This window comes from Dunckerocampus dactyliophorus, chromosome 4 (assembly GCF_027744805.1).
Source record: "Dunckerocampus dactyliophorus isolate RoL2022-P2 chromosome 4, RoL_Ddac_1.1, whole genome shotgun sequence".
NCBI classification, from domain to species: Eukaryota; Metazoa; Chordata; class Actinopteri; order Syngnathiformes; family Syngnathidae; genus Dunckerocampus; species Dunckerocampus dactyliophorus.
The window spans coordinates 15,586,141-15,606,448 of record NC_072822.1 but is presented as its reverse complement, the minus strand read 5'-3'; the positions used below and the strand labels follow the sequence as shown (position 1 = coordinate 15,606,448).

The following is a 20,308-nucleotide window of genomic DNA, read 5'->3' as shown; positions in this document are numbered from 1 at the left end:
CAACGCCACCCCTAAGAGGGGAATAATGAAACTAAGGCACTCTTATAGAACGCCACCTAGCGCTAGCAACCAATGAGGATCAGTCCAATAAGCAGTGCACGTGTCTTCTCCTATCACCACACTAATGTTGTGGCAGTGTACAGTATATGGTAGAAGTATAAGTATAAGTATAAGCAACTCCACTAGATGGCGGTATTGAAAAAGAAAGCCACAGAAAACTGCCAAGAAGAAGACGCCCCACTCAACATGGCGACGTAGCTGGCCACCATGCTCGTTTTGTTGACAAATAACAAAATTCCAATTTTATGCCTACTTTGAAGATTTTGTAGACACAAAGTATGTCGAGACTCATCGTTAAAAATCTCCCAAATGGGGTAAGTAATCTGCCTGCATGCGAGGTGACAGCTAGACATTACTTTCCACTCGAGTTGAACATGTCACTTGTACTCAGATGAAGGAGGAGAGGTTCCGAGGCATGTTCGCGGACTTTGGGACCGTAACAGACTGCACCCTCAAGTTTACCAAAGACGGAAAGTTCCGCAAGTTTGGCTTTGTCGGCTTCAGAAGCGAGGAAGATGCGAACAATGCCCTGAAACATTTTAATAGGAGCTTCGTGGACACGTCCAGAGTGACTGTAGGTTGTGTGTGCCTGTTGTCAGCATTTCAAGGGCTCTTGCTAGCTACGAGTGTTGATGTGGTTCTTGTGCTTAATTGCAGGTGGAGATGTGTAAATCTTTTGGAGACCCCACTAAAGCAAAAGCTTGGAGCAAACACACTAAGATCCCCGCTCCAGACAAACCATCCACACCGACTAAAACTGGCAATAAAAAGGTGGAAAATCATTATACACATTAGCTTTTTAATAGGGATATTAGCGGCCTTATACTACAGCCTCCTATTCTGTATACTTTTGCTTTTAGGAGAAAAAGGGAAAAAGGGAAGCCATCAGCGCACTCGAAAATGTGAGTTGCTTTCTTTGACCATTTTAAATGAGCGTGATACAGTGAATCTTGAGTTACATCAGATACATCTACACAGTATGATGAAGTCCAGTACAAACTCTGTATCTAAAATACTGCCTTATGTATGCAAATAAGGTAACATAAATATTAAAACAGTTCTCTATACGATGATCACCACATTAATAACTATGGCTAAATTAAAAACGATCTGACTGTGTCAATCAAAACTGAGCATTACAATCTTTGTAAAGGCAAACCTTTTGACATTTTTATCCAAGATCTCATAAAATTGTGCCTGTGTATGTAATTTAATGGCCAATGAGTGTATACCAGTAGAGAATGTAGCTTTGTAACTCAAATTAATTTGAAGTAGAAAATTAATTAAGTGTTTTTTGTCATCTTTTTGGGTGTCAGCTGCAAGACGATGAGGGATTCAAGGAGTTTCTGTCAGTGCATCAGAATCGCAGCCAAGCCCCGACGTGGGCGAACGACACAGTGCAGCAGCCAGTCAACCCTGACAGTGGCAAGGCAAAGAGCAAGAAGAAGCCCGCTGCAGATGATTACCTCAACTTTGACTCTGATGAGTCTGAGGATCCGGAGGATGAGAAGGAAGAAGAGGAAGGTAGTGAAGATGAAGGTAAAAAGCAGTATGGCACCTGATGATACCTATGTACATAATGTACATCGCTCAGCCTCGTCCCTTTCCTTCATGGCCCACTCTTGGGTAAGGGCAGGAAGGAAAGGGGGGAGTTAAAAAATTCTTTAGGGTTGTCAGGTGGGTACCCTCCTTTATTGGTGTTTCAATGATAGGCCCACTAGTAATAGGCCCATGACACCTCCAGAGAGCTCATCGGCAACACCTGGCGTCCCAGGTGTGCCTCCCTCTGCTTTGAGCCCAGCAGAGAGACTGATCTTATTGTCTGTCACAGAGCCTGTCCATGAATGCCAAGGTCTTTCATGAGCCTGATAATAGAAGAAGCCACAAAACCTCTGCATCTTACTTCAGCTGGATAGACCTCGGCCTTCCATCCTCGTTGTTGTGCATCTGCTGCCAGATGTGTGTACCACAGTTTCTTTCATTCACAGACCTCTTCGGTGGAATCCTCCCATGCGACCATGCGCTCTATGATGTAGACCACCTTTAGTGAAGTGGACCATAGCACCAAGTTTGGCCTGAGGGTGGTGGTTGCAATCTCTGGGGGAAAGATTAGTTGCTTGCCAATATCAACTAGCATCTTCCAATCCCGGTCCATGGCTAGCTATCCAGCTTCTGGTTTGGTTGCTGGGTGGTTAGGCTGTTTCTGTCCCTCTTGAACACATGTTAGAACAGAGATGGAATTGGCAGCTCTCAAGGGCAAGCAGTTGATGGTGTTCCTCTTGCTCTCAAGGGCTGCTGCCAGACAATTGAGGACCTAATTGTGCTTCCAGCAGATGCTGATGTTGGTCAGAGAGCGTGGGACCCCAAGACACTTCTTCACATACAAAGTTATGTTTCGCTCCATCTTCTCCACTGTTGTTATTGGGACCCCGTAGATCGTGAGTGGCCACATTACCCTAGGGAAAAGTCCAAATTGTAGGCATCAGAGTTTGAGCTGTCCTGGCAGCATTGTCTTGTTGATGGTGTCCAGACTGGTGGTGATGTCCTGCCTTAGTACCTGCACCTGGTCTATGCCCCTGATGCTTGCATTGTACCATCTGCCCAGGCTTTTGACGGGTTGCTCTGACACCATTGGTATTGGGTCGTCACCAATGCAGAACTTCACATTCTTAAGCTCTCCCTTGACTATTGAGGTGCTTTGTGACTTATTCGGCTTGATTTCAATTCCGGGCCCATCTGATGTTCTCTTACAGCTTTCCAAGTAGTCGGCTGGTGCATGCTGCAGTAGTGGTCTGCGTGGTCATGTCATCCATGAAAGGTCGGATAGGTGGAAGGCGGGTTTTGTATTTTGTTCGCTCGCCTCCCACCACCCATCTAGAGGCCATGATGATGATTTCCATGGCCATTGTGAATGCCAGGGGTGAGACTGTGCAGCCTGCCATGATGTTGCAGGTCTTCAAAGTAGGCTTTCACTACAGCAGTGATGGATAATGGAACGTGGAAGAAGTACGTGAAGGATTCCCAGAGGAGGTTGTGGGGAACTGATCCAAAGGCATTAGCCAAGTCGAGGAAGGTTACATGGAGGTCTCTTTTGTCCTTCTTAGCCGTTTGGATGTGGTGCCAGATCATACTGGCATGCCAAACTATGCCAAATATACCACATGAAATGTAGTATAAAACCTTCAGGTTTTGATTACCTGCTCCAAAAGCCAAATATGTGGGATTGTGGGAAGGTTGTGATGGGATGTTGTATTTTACAGACACAGCTAAAGAAGCACTCAGGTCTGGTTTGTCAGACATGGATTATCTGCGCTCAAAGGTTGTACGAACTGAGGATGAGGACGCAAAGGATGATGCAGAAGAGGTGGATAATGAGGATCCTGGACCTGCACAGCTGAACGACAGTGCCTATGAGAGCGGAGACAAAGAAAATGCCCTCAAGACAAAAACCTCTGTTTCCTCTGATGACAAGAAGCAAAGTAAAGACAAGAAAAGTGCAAAGCAAGAGGTGAATAATCAGCGTAATTACTAAGTTTCAGTACAAAACGTTCCTTATGTCATTGTTTGAACTTTGAAGTTCTCCCTGTTTTTGTTCCAGATAGAGCCAACGACAGAGTTCACAGTGAAGCTGAGAGGAGTCCCGTTCACTGTTAAAGAGGTAAGTAGGTTTTTAATCGTGGCGCTTAATGTTAAAAAAATACAACTCAAACTATGGCAATTCTGAGATTAATAACGCCATGATGTTTTCTCATGGTGCAAAAAGCAACAAATTAAAGAATTCATGACACCACTGAAGCCTGTCGCCATCAGAATTGGAAGAAATGAAAGTGGCAACAGAACAGGTATGTTACTGGAAGCATTTGTTGTTTTTTTTGCTGATAATATTTAAATTGTTTCACCCTGTGACAAAATAAATGCTCATTCCATCTATGTGTTTCAGGCTACGTATATGTTGATCTAAAATCCTCCGAAGAAGTTGAGAAGGCCTTGAAAAAGAATAAAGACTACATTGGTAAGAGCTTGATTTGACTAGCAACGTCAAGATCCTTTGTTGCTTCTTTATGTTGCTATCCCATGATCCTGGCCCGTCTGCTTGTGTTCTACAGGGGGGCGCTACATTGAGATGTTTCGAGTGGACACATCCACGTGGAGTAGGACTGACCGAAGGGACAAAACAATAGACAGAAATTTCACCAGGAAGCTGAAGGAGGACGAGGAAGAGGAGGATGTTGCAGAGTCAGGGCGACTCTTTGTCAGAAACCTTCCTTATACGTGCACAGAGGAAGAAATCAAAAATGTATTTTCTAAACACGGTAAGTTAAATATCTGGTATAAATATAAAGCACGGCTGCACAAACATCCACTCAAAAGAACATACCTATCCATGCAGGTCCTTTGTCTGAGGTGCTCTTTCCCATTGATAATGTAACTAAAAAGCCAAAAGGTTTTGCTTTCATAACATACATGATTCCTGAGAATGCTGTGGCAGCTTTGGCTCAGCTAGACGGACACATATTTCAGGTATGATGTGGCAGGATCTTATTAGACATTTAAATATTGGTAAAAGGTAAAAACAACTGTTTTGTTCTTTATTTCAGGGCAGGATGCTTCACCTGCTCCCATCCACCGTAAAGAAGGAAAGTGAATTTTCAGAAGCTGGTGGTCCAGGTTCCTCGTCTTATAAACGTCAAAAAGATGCTAAAAACAAAGCTTCAAGTTCTAAGTAAGGTCATTGGGGATAATTTTGTTGCTTCTTTTTTGTGCTTTTTTTTTTTTTTAATCGAATTTTGTGTTTTGTCTTAGTTCACACAACTGGAACACACTCTTTCTGGGCACAAGTGCAGTGGCCGACGCCATTGCTGAAAAATACAACACAACAAAAAGCCAAGTCTTGGACCATGTAACTGTTAATCCAGTTTTTCCACAACTATCATTGCAGCTTACTAGACTTTTGACCCTAAGTAGTAGTGCTTGACTTTTTAAAAATTTGTCCCTGGTTGCTGCTGTCGCTGCAGGAGACAAAGGGAAGTGTTGCAGTACGTATGGCTCTGGGAGAAACCCAGATTGTCCAAGAGACTCGCCAATTCCTACTAGACAATAGTGTGAGTCTGGATTCCTTTAGTCAGGTAAGTTTTTTTTTCTCCATTTAAATGGTCACCAATTGTCACCATTCTTCTTGTTTAATGTGAGATCTGGTGCGTAGGCAGCAGCAGGAAGGAGCACAACCGTGATCTTGGTGAAGAACCTCCCAGCTGGAGTGACCGTGTCAGAGCTGGAGACGCTTTTCTCCAGTCATGGCTCTTTGGGACGAGTGCTGTTGCCACCATCTGGCCTTACTGCCGTCATCGAGTTCCTGGAGCCCACTGAAGCGAAGCGAGCCTTTACAAGACTGGCCTACAGCAAGGTGTGTGTTTGTCTCTCTGTGTTTGTATGTGTATTACAGCCCGACCGATATGGGATTTTTGGGGCCTGGGCCGATACCAATATTGGGGGCTGAAAAAATGCATATAACCAATACATTGGCCAAAAAAAGAGCATTAACATACACAAGATATATATTGTACATGAACATAAATTCTTATAATACCCAAAATACGATTCAACACAAAGAAGCAGAAGACTACCAAATGAAAATAAGAAGTTTAATTAGTAAGACTGTCAACATAAGGACATGCCTCTTTGTGATTTACTTTTAGATGTTGCCACAATTTTGTAATGTTTGCTTTGCTGGTGCTGGAGCCCTGGCTAACTTGCACACTGCACATGTTGCATTTAATGTAATACCTCCACACTTTACTCTTCCCTTCTGACATGAACTTGTGAATGTATGAGCCGCTGGAATTCCTGCATGGAAGTAGGAAGTGGGACGCTGTGGATATCTGCATTTCACTTTAAAACGCTGTAGTCTTAGACAATGGTGGACATGTGAATTAACAGCAGCTTGACGGCATGGCACTAAAGTATAGTGTTTTATTGTTTTACCAAGTCACAGCTTACCATAGTGTAAAAAAAAAAAAAAAAATGCTGTTTCTTTTCGTGTTTCAGTAGTTGTCTATTCCCACTGCGGACTGAGTGAGAGTGGCAGAGGGAGGGGTCAGGTACAAGGAGCAGACAGACAGACACTGGGAGAGATCGACTGAATCGCGGCGCAGCAAAAAAAAAAAAAACGTTATATATCAGCTACATTTTCACCGATATTGATTTATTGGTGGTATGTCATAATCGACCCAATATATTGGCACGCTCTAATGTGTATAGCCTCGGTAGAAGGTTGAAACCTACCTGATCTGTTCCAGTTCCATCATGTCCCACTGTATTTGGAATGGGCACCTGTGGGTGTGTTTGTTGCAGCCAAACCAGAACCAGGTAGTATACCACACTCCCACTCCCATAGAGACATTTTCTAATCATTTCAAATAGCCAGTAAATGTATGGATCTGTTTAACCAAGTGCAAGAAACAACAGCGGGAGCGGAACAGGAAAAGAAAGGAGTGAAAGAAGAAGAGGAGGAGGATGAGGAGGAAGAAGAAGGTTGTGTGGCAGGTTCTACACTTTTCATCAAAAATCTTAATTTCAGCACCACAGTGGAAACTCTTCAAGAGGTTGGTGAAATGATGCCTCTTTTTTTGCCATTCTAAATACAGGGGAAATTAATGGTCATGATTTGAAATCATGATTATTTGTTCTTTTGTTTCAGACATTCTCCAAATGTGGCAAGATCAAGTCATGCACAATCTCCACGAAAAAAGATAAAACCGGTACCGTCAGTGCTCTCCTTGTCAATGTTTGTAGTATTCTACAAAACAAGTAGATTTACTGTATATATTAGTTAAATGAATGTGTTATTAATAGGGGTGTCACAAGACACCCAACTCACGAGACAATACGAGATTTTAATATTAATTTTAAGAAAAGTACAATGAAAACTGGACCAACAACCTTTTTTTTAAATTTAAACAACCCACAAAACAATGCAGTTGCGTTTTGAAATGTTTCTTGCCTCATAAATTGATGCTAAACGATATTATTGCCAACATTTGTTGAGAACAATAAACCACTAATGCTGTGATAATATATAATGATGTATATTAATTACAGCTGTCAATCGACTCAAACCATAGTAAACTTGTAATTAACTGCAATGAATCGCAAATAGAACTTTTTATCTATAATAGGTGTACCATTGAAATTTAAGTTTTTAATACACCTATCAACATGAGACTGAATAATTTGTTTTGCTTTATGCAAGTTTTGGTTTATTAAACATTCTGTGCTTTTTTTTTTTTTTTTTTTAAACAGCTCAACACAAAATGGACCGCAATGTATAAAAAATAATCTTATCTCTGAAAAAGACGTCTCAGGGAGTGGTGACTCTCCCGATAAAGGCTGTGCATCTTGATTTATAGCTTTTTCCCAGATGTGGAAACTGTATCAGGTATATGTTTGAGATGGGCCTGTTCCTTGTGTTGCCTTTTATGTCGCCACCACTTTCGAACAAATTCGGCATTCTGGCTCGTAATTGTGGCATTTGGCTTTGTCATCATCTTTTTTCCTGCTAATTTCTATTACATAACATTGCATTGCTCCTCACAAGGCTCCCTTGCTGCACTGTATGTGCATGCTAGTGGCCCCAGCTCCCCCCACAGAGACAAAGCGACTGTATGACTGACAAGTGGTCTCACTCCATTGTTGTATGGAACTTCGTTGTTTGAAGCATCTAGGTGCTGAACCAATGCACAGAGTAAATGCTCTTCCTGCCTGTTCGGAGGCGAGCGATGAGAAAAAGAGACACGCGTGCACATGGAAATATATGGAGGCTGGTGAAATTTGAATTATAATTAAAATTATAATTAATATAAAACACAAATAATAAATAAAGTTAATAACTATAAATTTCAATTTTATTTGTTACTGTCGTGAGACAGTTTTTTAAGAGGAATCTTTAAGTCACGTTTTAATCTCTTGAGCTGTTGTGATACCACTAGTAATTAACCCTAGCTTGTCACACGTCACTGAATAATATGTTGGTCATCCAGTGTTGTATTATGCAGACAGAAGAGTACTAACATGTTGATCTGTGTGAGGTTCTGCTTTCAACTAATAATTGACGTGACTTGCAGGCAAGTTGCTGTCAATGGGCTATGGCTTTGTTGTATATCAGACTGCAGAGGGAGCACAGAAAGCTCTGCGACAGCTACAGGTAGTGAGTGACCTTAGTTGCATTTTTAAAACTCACTATTGCCTCACTGGTGGATCACATACCGTCTTTCTCTGACACACATCCACCAGCACTGCCTTGTGGATGGTCACCAGTTGGAGCTGAAGATTTCAGAGAGAGCTACAAGGTAAAAATGCCTCACACACTCAAAGTGAATAAAACACAAGCTATTACATGGAGCACCCAGATAGATATAGGCCTGTATCTTAACTAATTCTGACCTCCTTTCCTTTGTGCAGGACTGCAGAAGTGTCACGCAAGAAGAAGCAGGTGGAGAAGAAGCAAACTGGATCAAAGATCCTTGTGCGAAACATCCCCTTCCAAGCTTCTGTCAGAGAAGTTCGAGAGCTCTTCTGGTAGGAGCCACACACACACACACACACACACACACACACACAGCTATATTTAGTCATCTGATGCATGTGGGGCGAGGTGAGCCATAATGTATGATTTTTTTTTTTTTTTCTCTCAGTACCTTTGGAGAGCTGAAGACAGTCCGTCTTCCAAAGAAGGCAGCTGGATCAGGGAATCACAGAGGTTTTGGCTTCATTGACTTCATCACCAAACAGGACGCCAAGGTTTGAGCAAACGCACTAAATTATTAGAAATTAGAATTATTAGAAACTGTTTTCTAATAGTAACTTGTATTGATTGATATGGTCCTATATTATATGTCCCTGTTATTTCCTTCCTCCAGAAAGCATTTGCTGCCCTGTGCCACAGCACCCATCTTTACGGGAGACGTCTTGTGCTGGAGTGGGCCGATGCTGAGGAAACAGTGGAGACACTAAGACGAAAAACAGCTGAGCATTTTCATGGTAAATTTAATTTTAACACCCTGTTTTTGTGATTAGTGTAATCAAGGTAATTATTCTCATTTGCCTTGTCATTTATCATACATCTTAGTGGCCAACAAAAAGCAACGCAAAGTGGAGGTGCTGGGAGGAATTCTAGAGAAGATGGAAACCCAAGATGATTCGGAGGACTGAAGATGTTGCACATATTGAGGGTTTGAAGTTTATGAAGAGATTGGTTGTCGCTCACCCTGAAAGTTCCGCCAGCTTCCTTTTGTAGCCCTTTTGAGGCATTGAGCAGGAGACTAAACTCCCAGTTGTATTAACTTTATTTCTACTGTAAGATATGGCACCACCATTGATCATGTAAACAATTTGAATGCCTAGCAATATGCGTGAAGAATTACACCTTGAACAGTTTTCCTTATCTGTAAAATATAAATTCGGGTGACATGCACAGCTCTGTTTTTTTCCTATTGATTAAAAAAACTGTTTTTATCATATAGATGTTTTGTATAAAATTATTTTAAATGATCAATTTTAAAATCATCCATTTTAAATAAACATTTTCTTTATAATGTCTGTGTGGGGTTGTGTTAGAAAGTGCAAGTCGAAACGCAATTATCTCGGTCTTTATTTTGAAAGTATTCCCTTTGTCCGACTATAACGGAAGTTGTAACTCACGAAACTTACGTATACTTGACGTTTGGTTGCGATCAGATGACTACGCCGCCTCTTGTCATATGACTTGTTTGTGCAACCATGGCTTACAACCTTGCAAATGTGTATTTATTCCGCTGTTTTCCGCTTGTTTTAACAATTAGCTGTGTTTTATTCAATAAATTTGCGCCGGCTGGAGCTCAAATACAAACAGCGGTTATTGATAATGACACGGGACAGCTTTCACTCGTCGTTGGGTATCGAGAAGATTTTGTGGCCTGGGCAAACTTCACCGACAATATCCAGACAACAGGGTAAGTTCCTAAAATGTTTTGAAGACACTTCAGTTACAGTATGGCGTATCGTATTTTAAACACGCCTCCAGCAGTTTTGTTTGTTGTTTTTACTCCCTTGTGAGTCTCTTGTGATATCACTTCAGCTGGTCTTCCTTGGACATCACAACGAGCAGTCAATATAATGACAGCATTCAGGCATATGCTGCTGGAGCCGTGGAGGCAGCAGTCACATCTCAGGTGTACATATCAACTACATGACCCACTCTTGGCTGCACCAATGCTAAGTTATAAGAATTTAAAGTTGAATCCTTCTGTTTTTAGCTTATATACAAGCACTGGATGAACACGCTTATGGGTTACTGTGGGCCCTTCTCGAGAGATGCTGGTTACTGTGACCGCCTCAAGACTTTTATCACTATGAACTTGCAGTGGGTTCAGGAGCAAATTGAAAAGCAACCAAATTCACCTTACTGGTACCAGGTACTGAGAATATCATCATAGTGAACAAACATAAAGAAAACACAAGAAATGAATCGGGCTGTTTGAAAGTAATTACCGTGCATTTTCTTTCTTTCTTTATCATGTTAGGTTCGCCTTGCACTGCTACAGCTGAAAGGTCTGGAGGACAGTTACAATGATCAACTGTCATTTCCCTCTGGCCCGATATCCATCAACCCTTTTGGTTTTCTGTAAGCAGTTTTGATCAAATCAAACAAATAAATGCGAACAAACAAATAAGAACCCTGCTGTCTGCTATTGCCAAACAGACTCTTCCAAATGGGTGGCGATCTGGAGGATTTGGAATCTGCTCTCAACAAATCCAGCTTGACTCAACCACTGGGATCTGGCTCCTGCTCTGCTCTCATTAAGCTGCTGCCAAGAAATAAGGATCTGCTGGTGTCCCATGACACCTGGAACAGCTACCAGTCCATGCTGCGCATCATAAAGAAATACAACTTTGCTTTCAGTGTTTCCCCCTTGGGTACTTAATTGACACAATTTGCACCTTGTGTGTATCTGTTGTGCTCTAGACATTTTTACTTCTTCAATGTGTTTATTAGACTTGTGTTGTGCAGGTACAGTACATTATTGTCAAGTGAGACAAGCATTACAATATGAGTCTGTACAGTATAATGTGATCATTCTAGTCAAAGGAAGCACTGTAAGTATATGTTACCTTTTTTTGCAGATAATCTTCTTCTGCCTGGAAGGGTCCAGGCATTCTCATCCTACCCTGGATCAATTTTCTCTGGAGATGACTTCTACATCCTTAGTAGTGGTTTGGTGAGAGCTTCTTTTAATTGACATGACAGACTGTTTATTGATTTAAATGCATTTTTGCTTTACGGATAGTTCCGATTTTTTGACATGAAGTTGTATGACATTCCCATCAGCAGTGTACAACACCAACAGCGACTTACACCCCCAATTGGTCCCGTGAGTTCAGTTCTGGTCGGAGAGCCGTGACGAGTAACATCGTTCCACTTAGTTGCTGGGGCCATTTAAGTAAAGAGTTGCATTCATGTGCATGTGATGAAGACGCTCGCATCTTCTTCCGCTGTGGAACAGATACGTAAAGACGATGGCCACTGAAGAAGAGTGGCATTGCTGCGATCGTCTTCATCACATACACATGAATGCACAGGCGACAGTGCGCAGGGATACGGCGGGAGACAAACTCTTTACTTAAATGGTCTCAGCAACTAAGCGGAACTACGTTCCTCGTCACGGATCTCCGGCCAGAACTGCACTCACGGGACCGATCGGAGGGTAAGTCATTGTTGGGGTAGTCCACTGCTGATGGGGATGTCATACAACTTAATGTCAAAAAATCCGAACTATCCCTTTTAAGAATTAGTCATCTGCCATGTGGCTGCAGGTTACCCTGGAAACCACCATTGGCAACAGCAACCCTGCTCTTTGGAAGTTTGTTCAGCCCACGGGTACGGTTATGGAATGGCTCAGGAACATTGTGGCAAATCGGCTAGCAGTGACAGGTAAAGCCTGGGCGGAGCTATTCAGCAAGTACAATAGCGGCACGTGAGTTCCAAGCATCATTTCACACAGTCACACAAATGTTGTGATCCTTTAATAAATCTTTCTTAAAGATTATATTGTTGGTCTATATTTTGCATGCTTTCAAGGTACAACAATCAGTGGATGATTGTGGATTATAATAACTTCACTCCAGGCAAGACTGACATAATGGAAGACCTCTTTGTTGTGTTGGAACAAATACCGTAAGCACTTTAAGCTTTATTTTATTTACTCTGTGGTTTTGTTCTGTTTATCACATACAAACAGTATTTTCGCATTGTAGGGGACACATTGTTTTTACGGATAAAACCGAAGAGTTATTGCAAAAAGGATACTGGGCAAGTTACAACATACCGTAAGTGCCATATTGACAATATTTTTGTAAACTGCATGCGCTTGCAACATATATAATATTGGATCGTATGTGCTCTAGGTACTATGAGGAGATATTCAATGCGAGCGGCTGCAATGAGCTAGTGGAAAAATTTGGCTCATGGTTCTCCCTGGACCAGAATCCCCGGGCTAAGATATTCAGGAGAGATCAGAATAAGGTTACAGATGTTGCCTCAATGATGCGCCTCATGAGGTCTGTACATAAATTCTCATGTACAATATTAACTTTTTGTATCTGTGTTGAAATGTATTGCTGCTATTGTATTTTTGTGTATCCAGATATAATAACTTCAAAGAAGATCCCCTGTCACAGTGCCAAGGCTGTATTCCACTTGAGAATGGAGAAAACGCCATCTCAGCCCGCTCAGACCTTAATCCTGCCAACGGCACCTACCCATTTGGAGCTTTAAGACAGAGATCCCATGGAGGAACAGACATGAAGGTACAGTATTCGCCCTTCTCCCCATCTATGAGTTAATTTGTTGGCCTTGCCTGAAACACACACATTCACTATGTGTATGAGGCAGTCAATTATAGTGTGTTGTTTTTGTCATTTATGCAAGATGCCCACTTTAAATACTCATATTATTTAAAATAGTAGTATTATTGATTTCATTCACGTGTTTTTGCTATTTTTGTTTAAAAGTAATAATTGTATTGTTGATCATAAAAGCTCCATGCACATGCGCAGCCACGCACATGCTGGGGGAGGTGTTGTGAGTCAGAAAGTAAGTGGAAGCAATCACCGATCCGTGGCCCGGTACCAGTCCGTGGGTGAGCCGAACCAGGCCACGGGAAACTTTCAGGCGCAATGATTGAGGAAAAAAAAGTAGTTAGACCATAGAAAACCTGTTTACCGTATGATCTTCCAAATACTCAATTTGTTACCATTATTACAGGCCTGTTGATGTGAAATAACACCCCTACAGTCACCGTTACACTTGTATTAGCCAATATAGTAGACAATATAGTAGACATAACAAGCCATCTTAGACATAAATAAGATAAGAGACTCTCACGTTATCAGTACAGCAGTGTATTTGGCTATTGTCTCAATTTAACATTAATGACACCTCGAGACCAGTGTACAATACTACTCTGCTGTTGCTATTTATGCTTAAGGAGAGACTCACAATGCACTTCAATCGCTTTATTAACAAGCAGAGAACACATGCAGTGAACATTCACACAGGAGCTGCTGTTGGCCACTCTCTACACTACTAACCTGCTGCTAGCACTCAGCTAAGTCAACTCTAGCCAGCTGACCTCATATGTCACTTCCCAGGCTCCACTTCTTACAAGTCACAGACACTGTATTACACTTCACATCGCATCTTTTAAATGACTTTATGACTTATTTATTTTATTTTTGTTCATTTAGCCTTTTTATGCTCGAAAATGTTTAATTTAGGCCATGAATACGTACAATTTGCTTAAATATGCATTTTTTTTTAACTAATAATAGATCATGTTCAACCAAGAAACAGTGATCATTTGTTAATTAATTTAAAAAAAAAGGCATATAGCGATGGTGTGATGTTTGAACAGCAATGTAGTAAGGGACAACTATATCATGACACTGTGGAATAAAATATTCTTGTTTTTATGCAACTTCATGGACTTTGACTGGATTACACCTTGATTGGACACGAGTTACCATGACTTCATATTAAGTCACACTTTGCAACTACACTGTTGTTCTGTGCAGATGACCTCCTATGGGATGTTTCATCGCTATGAAATGCTGGCTGTGAGTGGGCCAACATGGGACCAGGTACCACCCTTCCAATGGAGCACATCCCCATACAAAGACCTGCTGCACATGGGTCACCCTGATATTTGGGCATTTAAGCCTATTAAAGTCACCTGGACTCCTTGATTGTGGTAATGTCTGATGTAAAAGTGCTGGAATGGAAGTTCGGTTGACATTTTGACAAAGGGACATACTTTCAGGATTTTCAGTAGTATGGGGATAATACTGTCAGTTTTGCACAATTATTTTAATGAAGGCACAGGAGAGAGTTTAGAATATGAGGGGATATTATGAAAAAATTACATTTGCAATTTTGTTTTGCATGCTGATTTATGTCTGATCATGTTTTATTTACTGTAAAATCTTGGGGAAAAATTTGCCACAGTTAAGTTAAATCATTGTGATTGTAATAGAATGCGTTTTGGATTTATGAAAACAAATTTCTAAATAAATCGCATCATCATTGCTTTGTTGTTAGTTGCACCTGTGTTGTTACACAATCTGGATATTTAGTGAATTTCTATTTCACATTCACTGTAACTACTACTAAAGATAATTTTCATTGCAGAAAATATCCTTCCAATGAAGACATCAATACAGTACTTGTATTGATATATTGTAGATGTATTTTGGTAAACTCTAAATACCAACACAACCAAAAGCAGATCTCCTTGACTTGTACAAATTATACACTTAACCTACAAAATTAAGTACTGTATAATTACAATACTGTAGTTAACAAAGTGGACTGGTAAACTGCCACAATAGCACTGCTCAAGGTGAACGTTGAGGCAAGTGTGTGCCATCTGCCGCTATTGGTCACGTGGAAACGCAATCGGTTCTACGCATGTGCAGAACGCGTCTACATCCGGGCGCCGCACACGGGAGGCGACAAACGACAGCAATTGGCGAAACTCATCGCCGACGCGTAGCAAACCATGCACACGGGAGGCGACGAGTGTCTGTGACCAGTGACACCCGTGGGCTACGCGTTCACATCCAGAGCAAATTGTACGAGTCTCCCACGGTTTTGGCTGTCAGATGTGGAGGGAATTTAGGGGTATGAAAGTAGTTCAGAGGAGGAAAAGCGGCCGGTGTTGATCTAGGACTCTTGCTAGTACAGGATCTTGCTAGTATTGAAGATAAACTCGCATAAATGCCAGTGTAAAACGAATGTAAATTTACCCGGTATCTTTAGTCTGGCACCGAAGAGTTCCCATGCCGCTTTTTTCTTTATATCTCGATATTCTTTTTTTTTTTTAGAAATGTCAAATATCTCCGGGAAATCTGACACGGCAAGTATAGCGCACTGATTAGCATCCTGTCCGCTCATTGGTCGATCAATGAAACTCCGGCTGATTGGTCCTCGCCTGGGCGACAGCGATGAAAAGTTGCAAAACTTTCTGGGATTGCTTTGCAAACTAGCGTGTGCAAGACGACACGCGTGAACACAAACTTTCACACGCACGAATGTCGCGTGTCGGTTGTCTGGACGGTGACGCGATAATCGTTCTATCTCGCAGGTTACATTTAAAATGAGTAGAGGCGATGTCGACTCCCGTGTATGGCGCCCATTAAACATATGGCAACAAATGCTTGGAGCAGCGACAAGTGACATGCTTTTCTTATTTTTCTCATGTTTTCTTAGGTTTATTTGTATCCAATAATGTTTTTCGCCCAGACGGTTGGCAATTTAAGAGATTATGTGTCCAATAATCCTCCAGCAGTGGCCTTTTTCCTGTGTCTCCTGACACTGGCTATTTCATTCATCAGCCTCGGGTGTTACAGCAGCACTCATACCCTGCCCAACCCTGACACAGCAAAGGTAGGTTGTTCTTTTAGATGTATTCATTCAATTTAGACAATGTACAAGTTGGAATTAGCACCATGCATAAATGCATAACATAAATTCACTGCTCAGAGGGAAGTGATGATAAAGTACTGCAAAAATGTTTTATATGCTGTGTATTTTTTTTGTTTTTCCCCATGTATTTCTGTTTCTGTTATGCTATTTCTGTTTCTTCTCTTAGGACTGGAACCGTCTCCTTTCCACCTTATCAAAGTTTCATCTGTGCGTAAAAGCTAATTGGCGCTCCGATGAACCAGTGTCTCCACATCCATCACTTCTGACCAAAGAGGAAAAAGATGGAACAACTCCATCACAGAACATGACAATACATACTCCATCTGTCATCACTTTGCGTCTCAACGTTCCTGTGGCTGTAACAAGCAGCCATGGCCTACCAAATGATGTCGCCCTATTCACAGCTATGACAGCCAGTCAGTTAAATCTTGGGGGTAGGTATTGTAATAATGCGGTGGACGTAGAAATGTGTGTCTTATGTTGTTAATATTGAGAAAGTTTTTTTGTTGTTCTTCAGGCAATGAAATTGTGACTCTAGAGATGCACCCTGAAAATGATACCTGTACCTGTCTCATTATAAAAGCCCGAGCAGATCTCCTCCCCATGAGACTGTGAGTTCAGTTGCACTCTGTGTGCATGTTGCACATTCAAAATAATGTAATTCCAATTAATCCATTCCGGAAAGCCAAAAATTTTAACAATCATAGTTTTGCACGCAGAAAACAATTTGAAATACACACTGTATAAATGACAAATGAAAGATACATGAACATTTAAGGAATAAGACATTGTTGTTGACAGCGATGAGGCAGCGAGATCAACATGGACACCACTTTTGCTACAAGTCCATCCATCCATTTTCTATACCACTTCTTCCTCATTAGGGTCGCGGGGGCATGCTGGAGCCTATCCCAGCTGACTTCGGGCGACAGGCGGGGTACAGACAAGCAAACAACCATTCACACTCACATTCATACCTATGGACAATTTAGAGTCTCCAATTAACCTAACATGCATGTTTTTGGAATGTGGGAGGAAGCCGGGGAGAACATGCAAACTCCACACAGAAATGCCCAAGGGAGAATCGAACCCAGGTCTTCCCGATCTCCAAGCTGTTACTGTGTTGGCCAACGTGCTAACCACTAGACCACCGTGCGGCCCTTGCTACAAGTCATTCCTTGAATTCAATAGTGTTTCTCACCTAAAGTCTCTGCTTTTCTTTTGATCACGGCTGCAAAATAACCCAAAATGGAGCCAAAGAAAGTTGCAAGTGGCCGCATTTGATAAAGAAAGTGAGAAATACAATGAATTTAAGAAATAACTCAAAGCAAAACACAAAGGTAGTGTTCGTGTTGATCTGGCTGCCACATCACCGTCTTTGTCGATCACGTCTCAACATTTGGATAAAATTAACCTTATTAGGTTCAAATCTTTGTTGGGCATCTTTGTGTGTAGTTTGCATGTTCTCCTCATGCATTTGTGCTTTTTCTCCGGGGACTCTGGTTTCCTCCCACATTCCAAAAACATGCATGTTAGAAAATTGCCGACTCTTAAATTCTCCACAAGTATGAATGTGAGTGTGAATGATTTTTGTCTGTATGTGCCTTGCGATTGACTCGCGACCAGTCCAGGGTGTATTCCACCTTTTTGACCAAGGTCAACTGGGGTAGGCTCCAGCATACCCGCGACCCTACTGAGGATAAGCGGCATAGAAGATGGATGGATAGCCTTATGTTTTGTGTTAAAGGGATAGTTCAGATTTTTTGACATGTTGTATGACATCCCCATCAGCAGTGTAGTCCATCAACAGTGACTTACTCCTCACTTCGTCCCGTGAGCCCAGTTCTGGTCAGATTTTGGTGATGAGAAATGTAGTTGTGGTTAGTTATTGAGTTACTAAAGTAAAGTGTTTGGCTTCTCAAAACAATATGCGTTCGAAAGTGTAATACAATTCCATGACAAGAATGTCTCCTTGAAAATATCAGACCTCACAAATCGCTCGGCTTCGCTTTCTCTGTTGTCGTATTAATCAGCTATCAATTGTTGTGTATGTGTTGAAGATGGCTGCGACACTCGCATCTTCATCCGCTCTGGAACACATATATAAAAAAGATGGCTGTGACGCTTGCGGCGTATGCATCTTCATGGGGATGTCATACAACTTCTTGTCTAAAAATCCAAACTGTCCCTTTAACATTTTTGAGACTTGTGGCATAACTGTGTTTTAGTTAGCCAAGAGCTACAGAGTCAACATAGATAGGCGACAAAGCTGACATCCGGTTCCTGTTGCCATGCATTAGCAAGCAAATAGGCTGCTAACAAGGACATTTTGTGATAACAATAATTCAAAACACAAACTCACACAGTGTATTAATAACACAACAAGACGCCATATTGTACACCAACTGGAAAATATACACAAACCAGAACAACATTTTGACGTAAATTTTCCATGTTAGCTGAAAAACACATTCGAGGCTCAACTGTATGAAGGTATTGAAAATAACCTACAGTTGTCCCTTGCTATATTATGGTTTGTACATTGCGCAAGCATTGTTATTGTGCATGTAGTACTGTATTGTACATTGGCCACTAAGTGTCGGTGTTCAGTGATACAAGGACCAAACGTGATCGCCAGAAAACGTTTAAATTATCTCACAACAGGCACAATAATAATAACATAATAATCCTAACAGTAACACAGACAACTGTTGGGGCCATAACCCACGACAAGCTAAAAGCCAACTCTGAACCTCTGACATCACTTTCTGCCCTCGACACATCTGTCTGCTAGGTCCGCTAGTGAACACATTTACTGTGGCACACATGAACAGTTTTATTTACATCCCAAATGGCTTTCTTTACTCTTATGTCTACTACATTGGGTAACACGAGCGTAAAGCAATTTAAAGCCACCATTACAATACACTGATGAGACAGTAGCCACCGCGGGAAGTACGCTGTCCAGAAAACACAGCAAGGAACTGCTAACGTGTGAGTCTGTTATCTTATGCATGTCTAATATGTCTTATTTTGTCTGATTTATATCTACTATATTGGATATTACCAATGTAAAGGTGACTATATGGGTGTTGTTTCATGTATAATGTTAAAAAAACGTATTTAGATGGTTGTAAACACGTTTTCTATTCCACAATTACAAAAATATTCCATTAATTAATATTGAATCCTACTTTGCAATCGAGTCTGGAACCAGTTAACCGCCATAAACGAGGGACGACTGTATCATGACTTAATGAGGTGAGTTGTTTACCTGTGCCTTATTTTTGAAGACTTCCTCCTGAGTGTCCTGCATCTGGGAGCAACCTTTCATCTGTCCACGTTGATGCAATTAATCAACCACAAGCAGCATCACAAGCCTGCTATGGTCTTCTCTCCAGGAATGACCCCGCTCTCACCGTCATGTTAACAAAGGTACCACATGGACAAAATAAAATGCCTGTAGAATACAAATACCAACCGGCATTTTTATCTTCTTAATCCCCAGGAAGAGCAGTGGGTTGCGGTGCGACATTTGATTGAAGTCAGTGTGTGTCTGATAGGTGTTTGTTTATTACTTTGTTTAGCTGCAAGCCTGACACATTCACCAATACGCAGCTACCACAGGAAGGAACTGGATCTCCAAAATTCAGATAGCAACCTAATTTAATAGTCTTTTTGTTTATTTGTTACAGAACCTTTGACACCTAAACATTATCAACTGTATATTGAAAGGCTGCATCACCACTTCCTGGGTGGGAGGCCTTAAGAGAACCTTTTTCTTAGCAACCAGTTTTCTTACATCCAATGGCTGTCAAGATGTCTGCGTTATTAATCTTTGTGCCTTTATAAAAAATGAATTCAATATAGGTGTGTTCTGTATCTACAGTAGTCTGTAATTCAAGAATTGTATACTGTACAGAAGTGCACGTTTGGTTTGACACTTCTCTAAAAGTTTCAAGGAGAAATATCTTAAACCTTGACCTGTTAAACTCAAGTGTAAATAGTGTATAACATTGACGTTTTTTTTTCCACAATACTGTTACTATCATATTTGAATATTAAAAAACTAAAATAATCCATACACAGTATACAGCGTATTGTCTGTCTGTTATTCCATGTAATTTTATTTTGGCTCACACAAACCTGGAAACTGTAATGAGTTGCCAATAAATTAATGATTTATTGTCCTGTCCAGCCTTTAAGGCAGATAGAATTGTAGATCTAAATGCT

The 20,308-nt window shown here is 41.2% G+C and overlaps 3 protein-coding genes across 3 annotated transcripts; all 3 read left to right on the top strand.

The window, feature by feature from the left end:
* The first annotated feature begins 219 nt into the window (after positions 1 to 219).
* rbm19 (RNA binding motif protein 19) lies at positions 220 to 9,650 on the top strand. Its single transcript, XM_054774682.1, has 24 exons — positions 220 to 374; positions 452 to 634; positions 718 to 831; positions 921 to 962; positions 1,377 to 1,599; positions 3,321 to 3,568; positions 3,659 to 3,718; positions 3,824 to 3,902; positions 4,001 to 4,072; positions 4,167 to 4,373; positions 4,451 to 4,581; positions 4,659 to 4,783; positions 4,864 to 4,960; positions 5,076 to 5,186; positions 5,264 to 5,464; positions 6,357 to 6,426; positions 6,511 to 6,662; positions 6,758 to 6,818; positions 8,181 to 8,263; positions 8,350 to 8,405; positions 8,518 to 8,634; positions 8,751 to 8,856; positions 8,976 to 9,096; positions 9,185 to 9,650. Exons 1-24 carry the CDS (start codon positions 339 to 341, stop codon positions 9,265 to 9,267), a joined length of 2,778 nt encoding a protein of 925 aa, XP_054630657.1. The 5' UTR covers positions 220 to 338; the 3' UTR covers positions 9,268 to 9,650.
* Positions 9,651 to 9,771: 121 nt separating this feature from the next.
* On the top strand, positions 9,772 to 14,677 carry plbd2 (phospholipase B domain containing 2). Its single transcript, XM_054774683.1, has 12 exons — positions 9,772 to 10,046; positions 10,172 to 10,265; positions 10,350 to 10,508; positions 10,617 to 10,717; positions 10,796 to 11,010; positions 11,218 to 11,312; positions 11,908 to 12,068; positions 12,173 to 12,268; positions 12,349 to 12,420; positions 12,499 to 12,651; positions 12,738 to 12,900; positions 14,167 to 14,677. The coding sequence occupies exons 1-12, from the start codon at positions 9,835 to 9,837 to the stop codon at positions 14,335 to 14,337; spliced, it is 1,692 nt and encodes a 563-aa protein (XP_054630658.1). The 5' UTR covers positions 9,772 to 9,834; the 3' UTR covers positions 14,338 to 14,677.
* A 402-nt stretch (positions 14,678 to 15,079) lies between these two features.
* zgc:158398 (uncharacterized protein LOC568894 homolog) lies at positions 15,080 to 20,154 on the top strand. Its single transcript, XM_054773457.1, is given in 6 exon segments — positions 15,080 to 16,036; positions 16,242 to 16,509; positions 16,593 to 16,686; positions 19,369 to 19,510; positions 19,584 to 19,677; positions 19,680 to 20,154. Coding segments are annotated over 6 exon segments (810 nt in total). The 5' UTR covers positions 15,080 to 15,877; the 3' UTR covers positions 19,733 to 20,154.
* Positions 20,155 to 20,308: the final 154 nt, after the last annotated feature.

Coding starts and splice junctions, on each gene's coding strand:
- rbm19 (XM_054774682.1), top strand. CDS start 339: ATGTCGAGACTCATCGTTAAAAATCTCCCAAATGGG. Junction 3,719..3,823: donor TCCCGTTCACTGTTAAAGAG/GTAAGTAGGTTT, acceptor TGGTGCAAAAAG/CAACAAATTAAAGAATTCAT. Junction 6,427..6,510: donor TGCAGCCAAACCAGAACCAG/GTAGTATACCAC, acceptor TGTTTAACCAAG/TGCAAGAAACAACAGCGGGA.
- plbd2 (XM_054774683.1), top strand. CDS start 9,835: ATGGCTTACAACCTTGCAAATGTGTATTTATTCCGCTGTTTTCCGCTT. Junction 10,718..10,795: donor ATCAACCCTTTTGGTTTTCT/GTAAGCAGTTTT, acceptor ATTGCCAAACAG/ACTCTTCCAAATGGGTGGCG. Junction 12,421..12,498: donor TGGGCAAGTTACAACATACC/GTAAGTGCCATA, acceptor TATGTGCTCTAG/GTACTATGAGGAGATATTCA.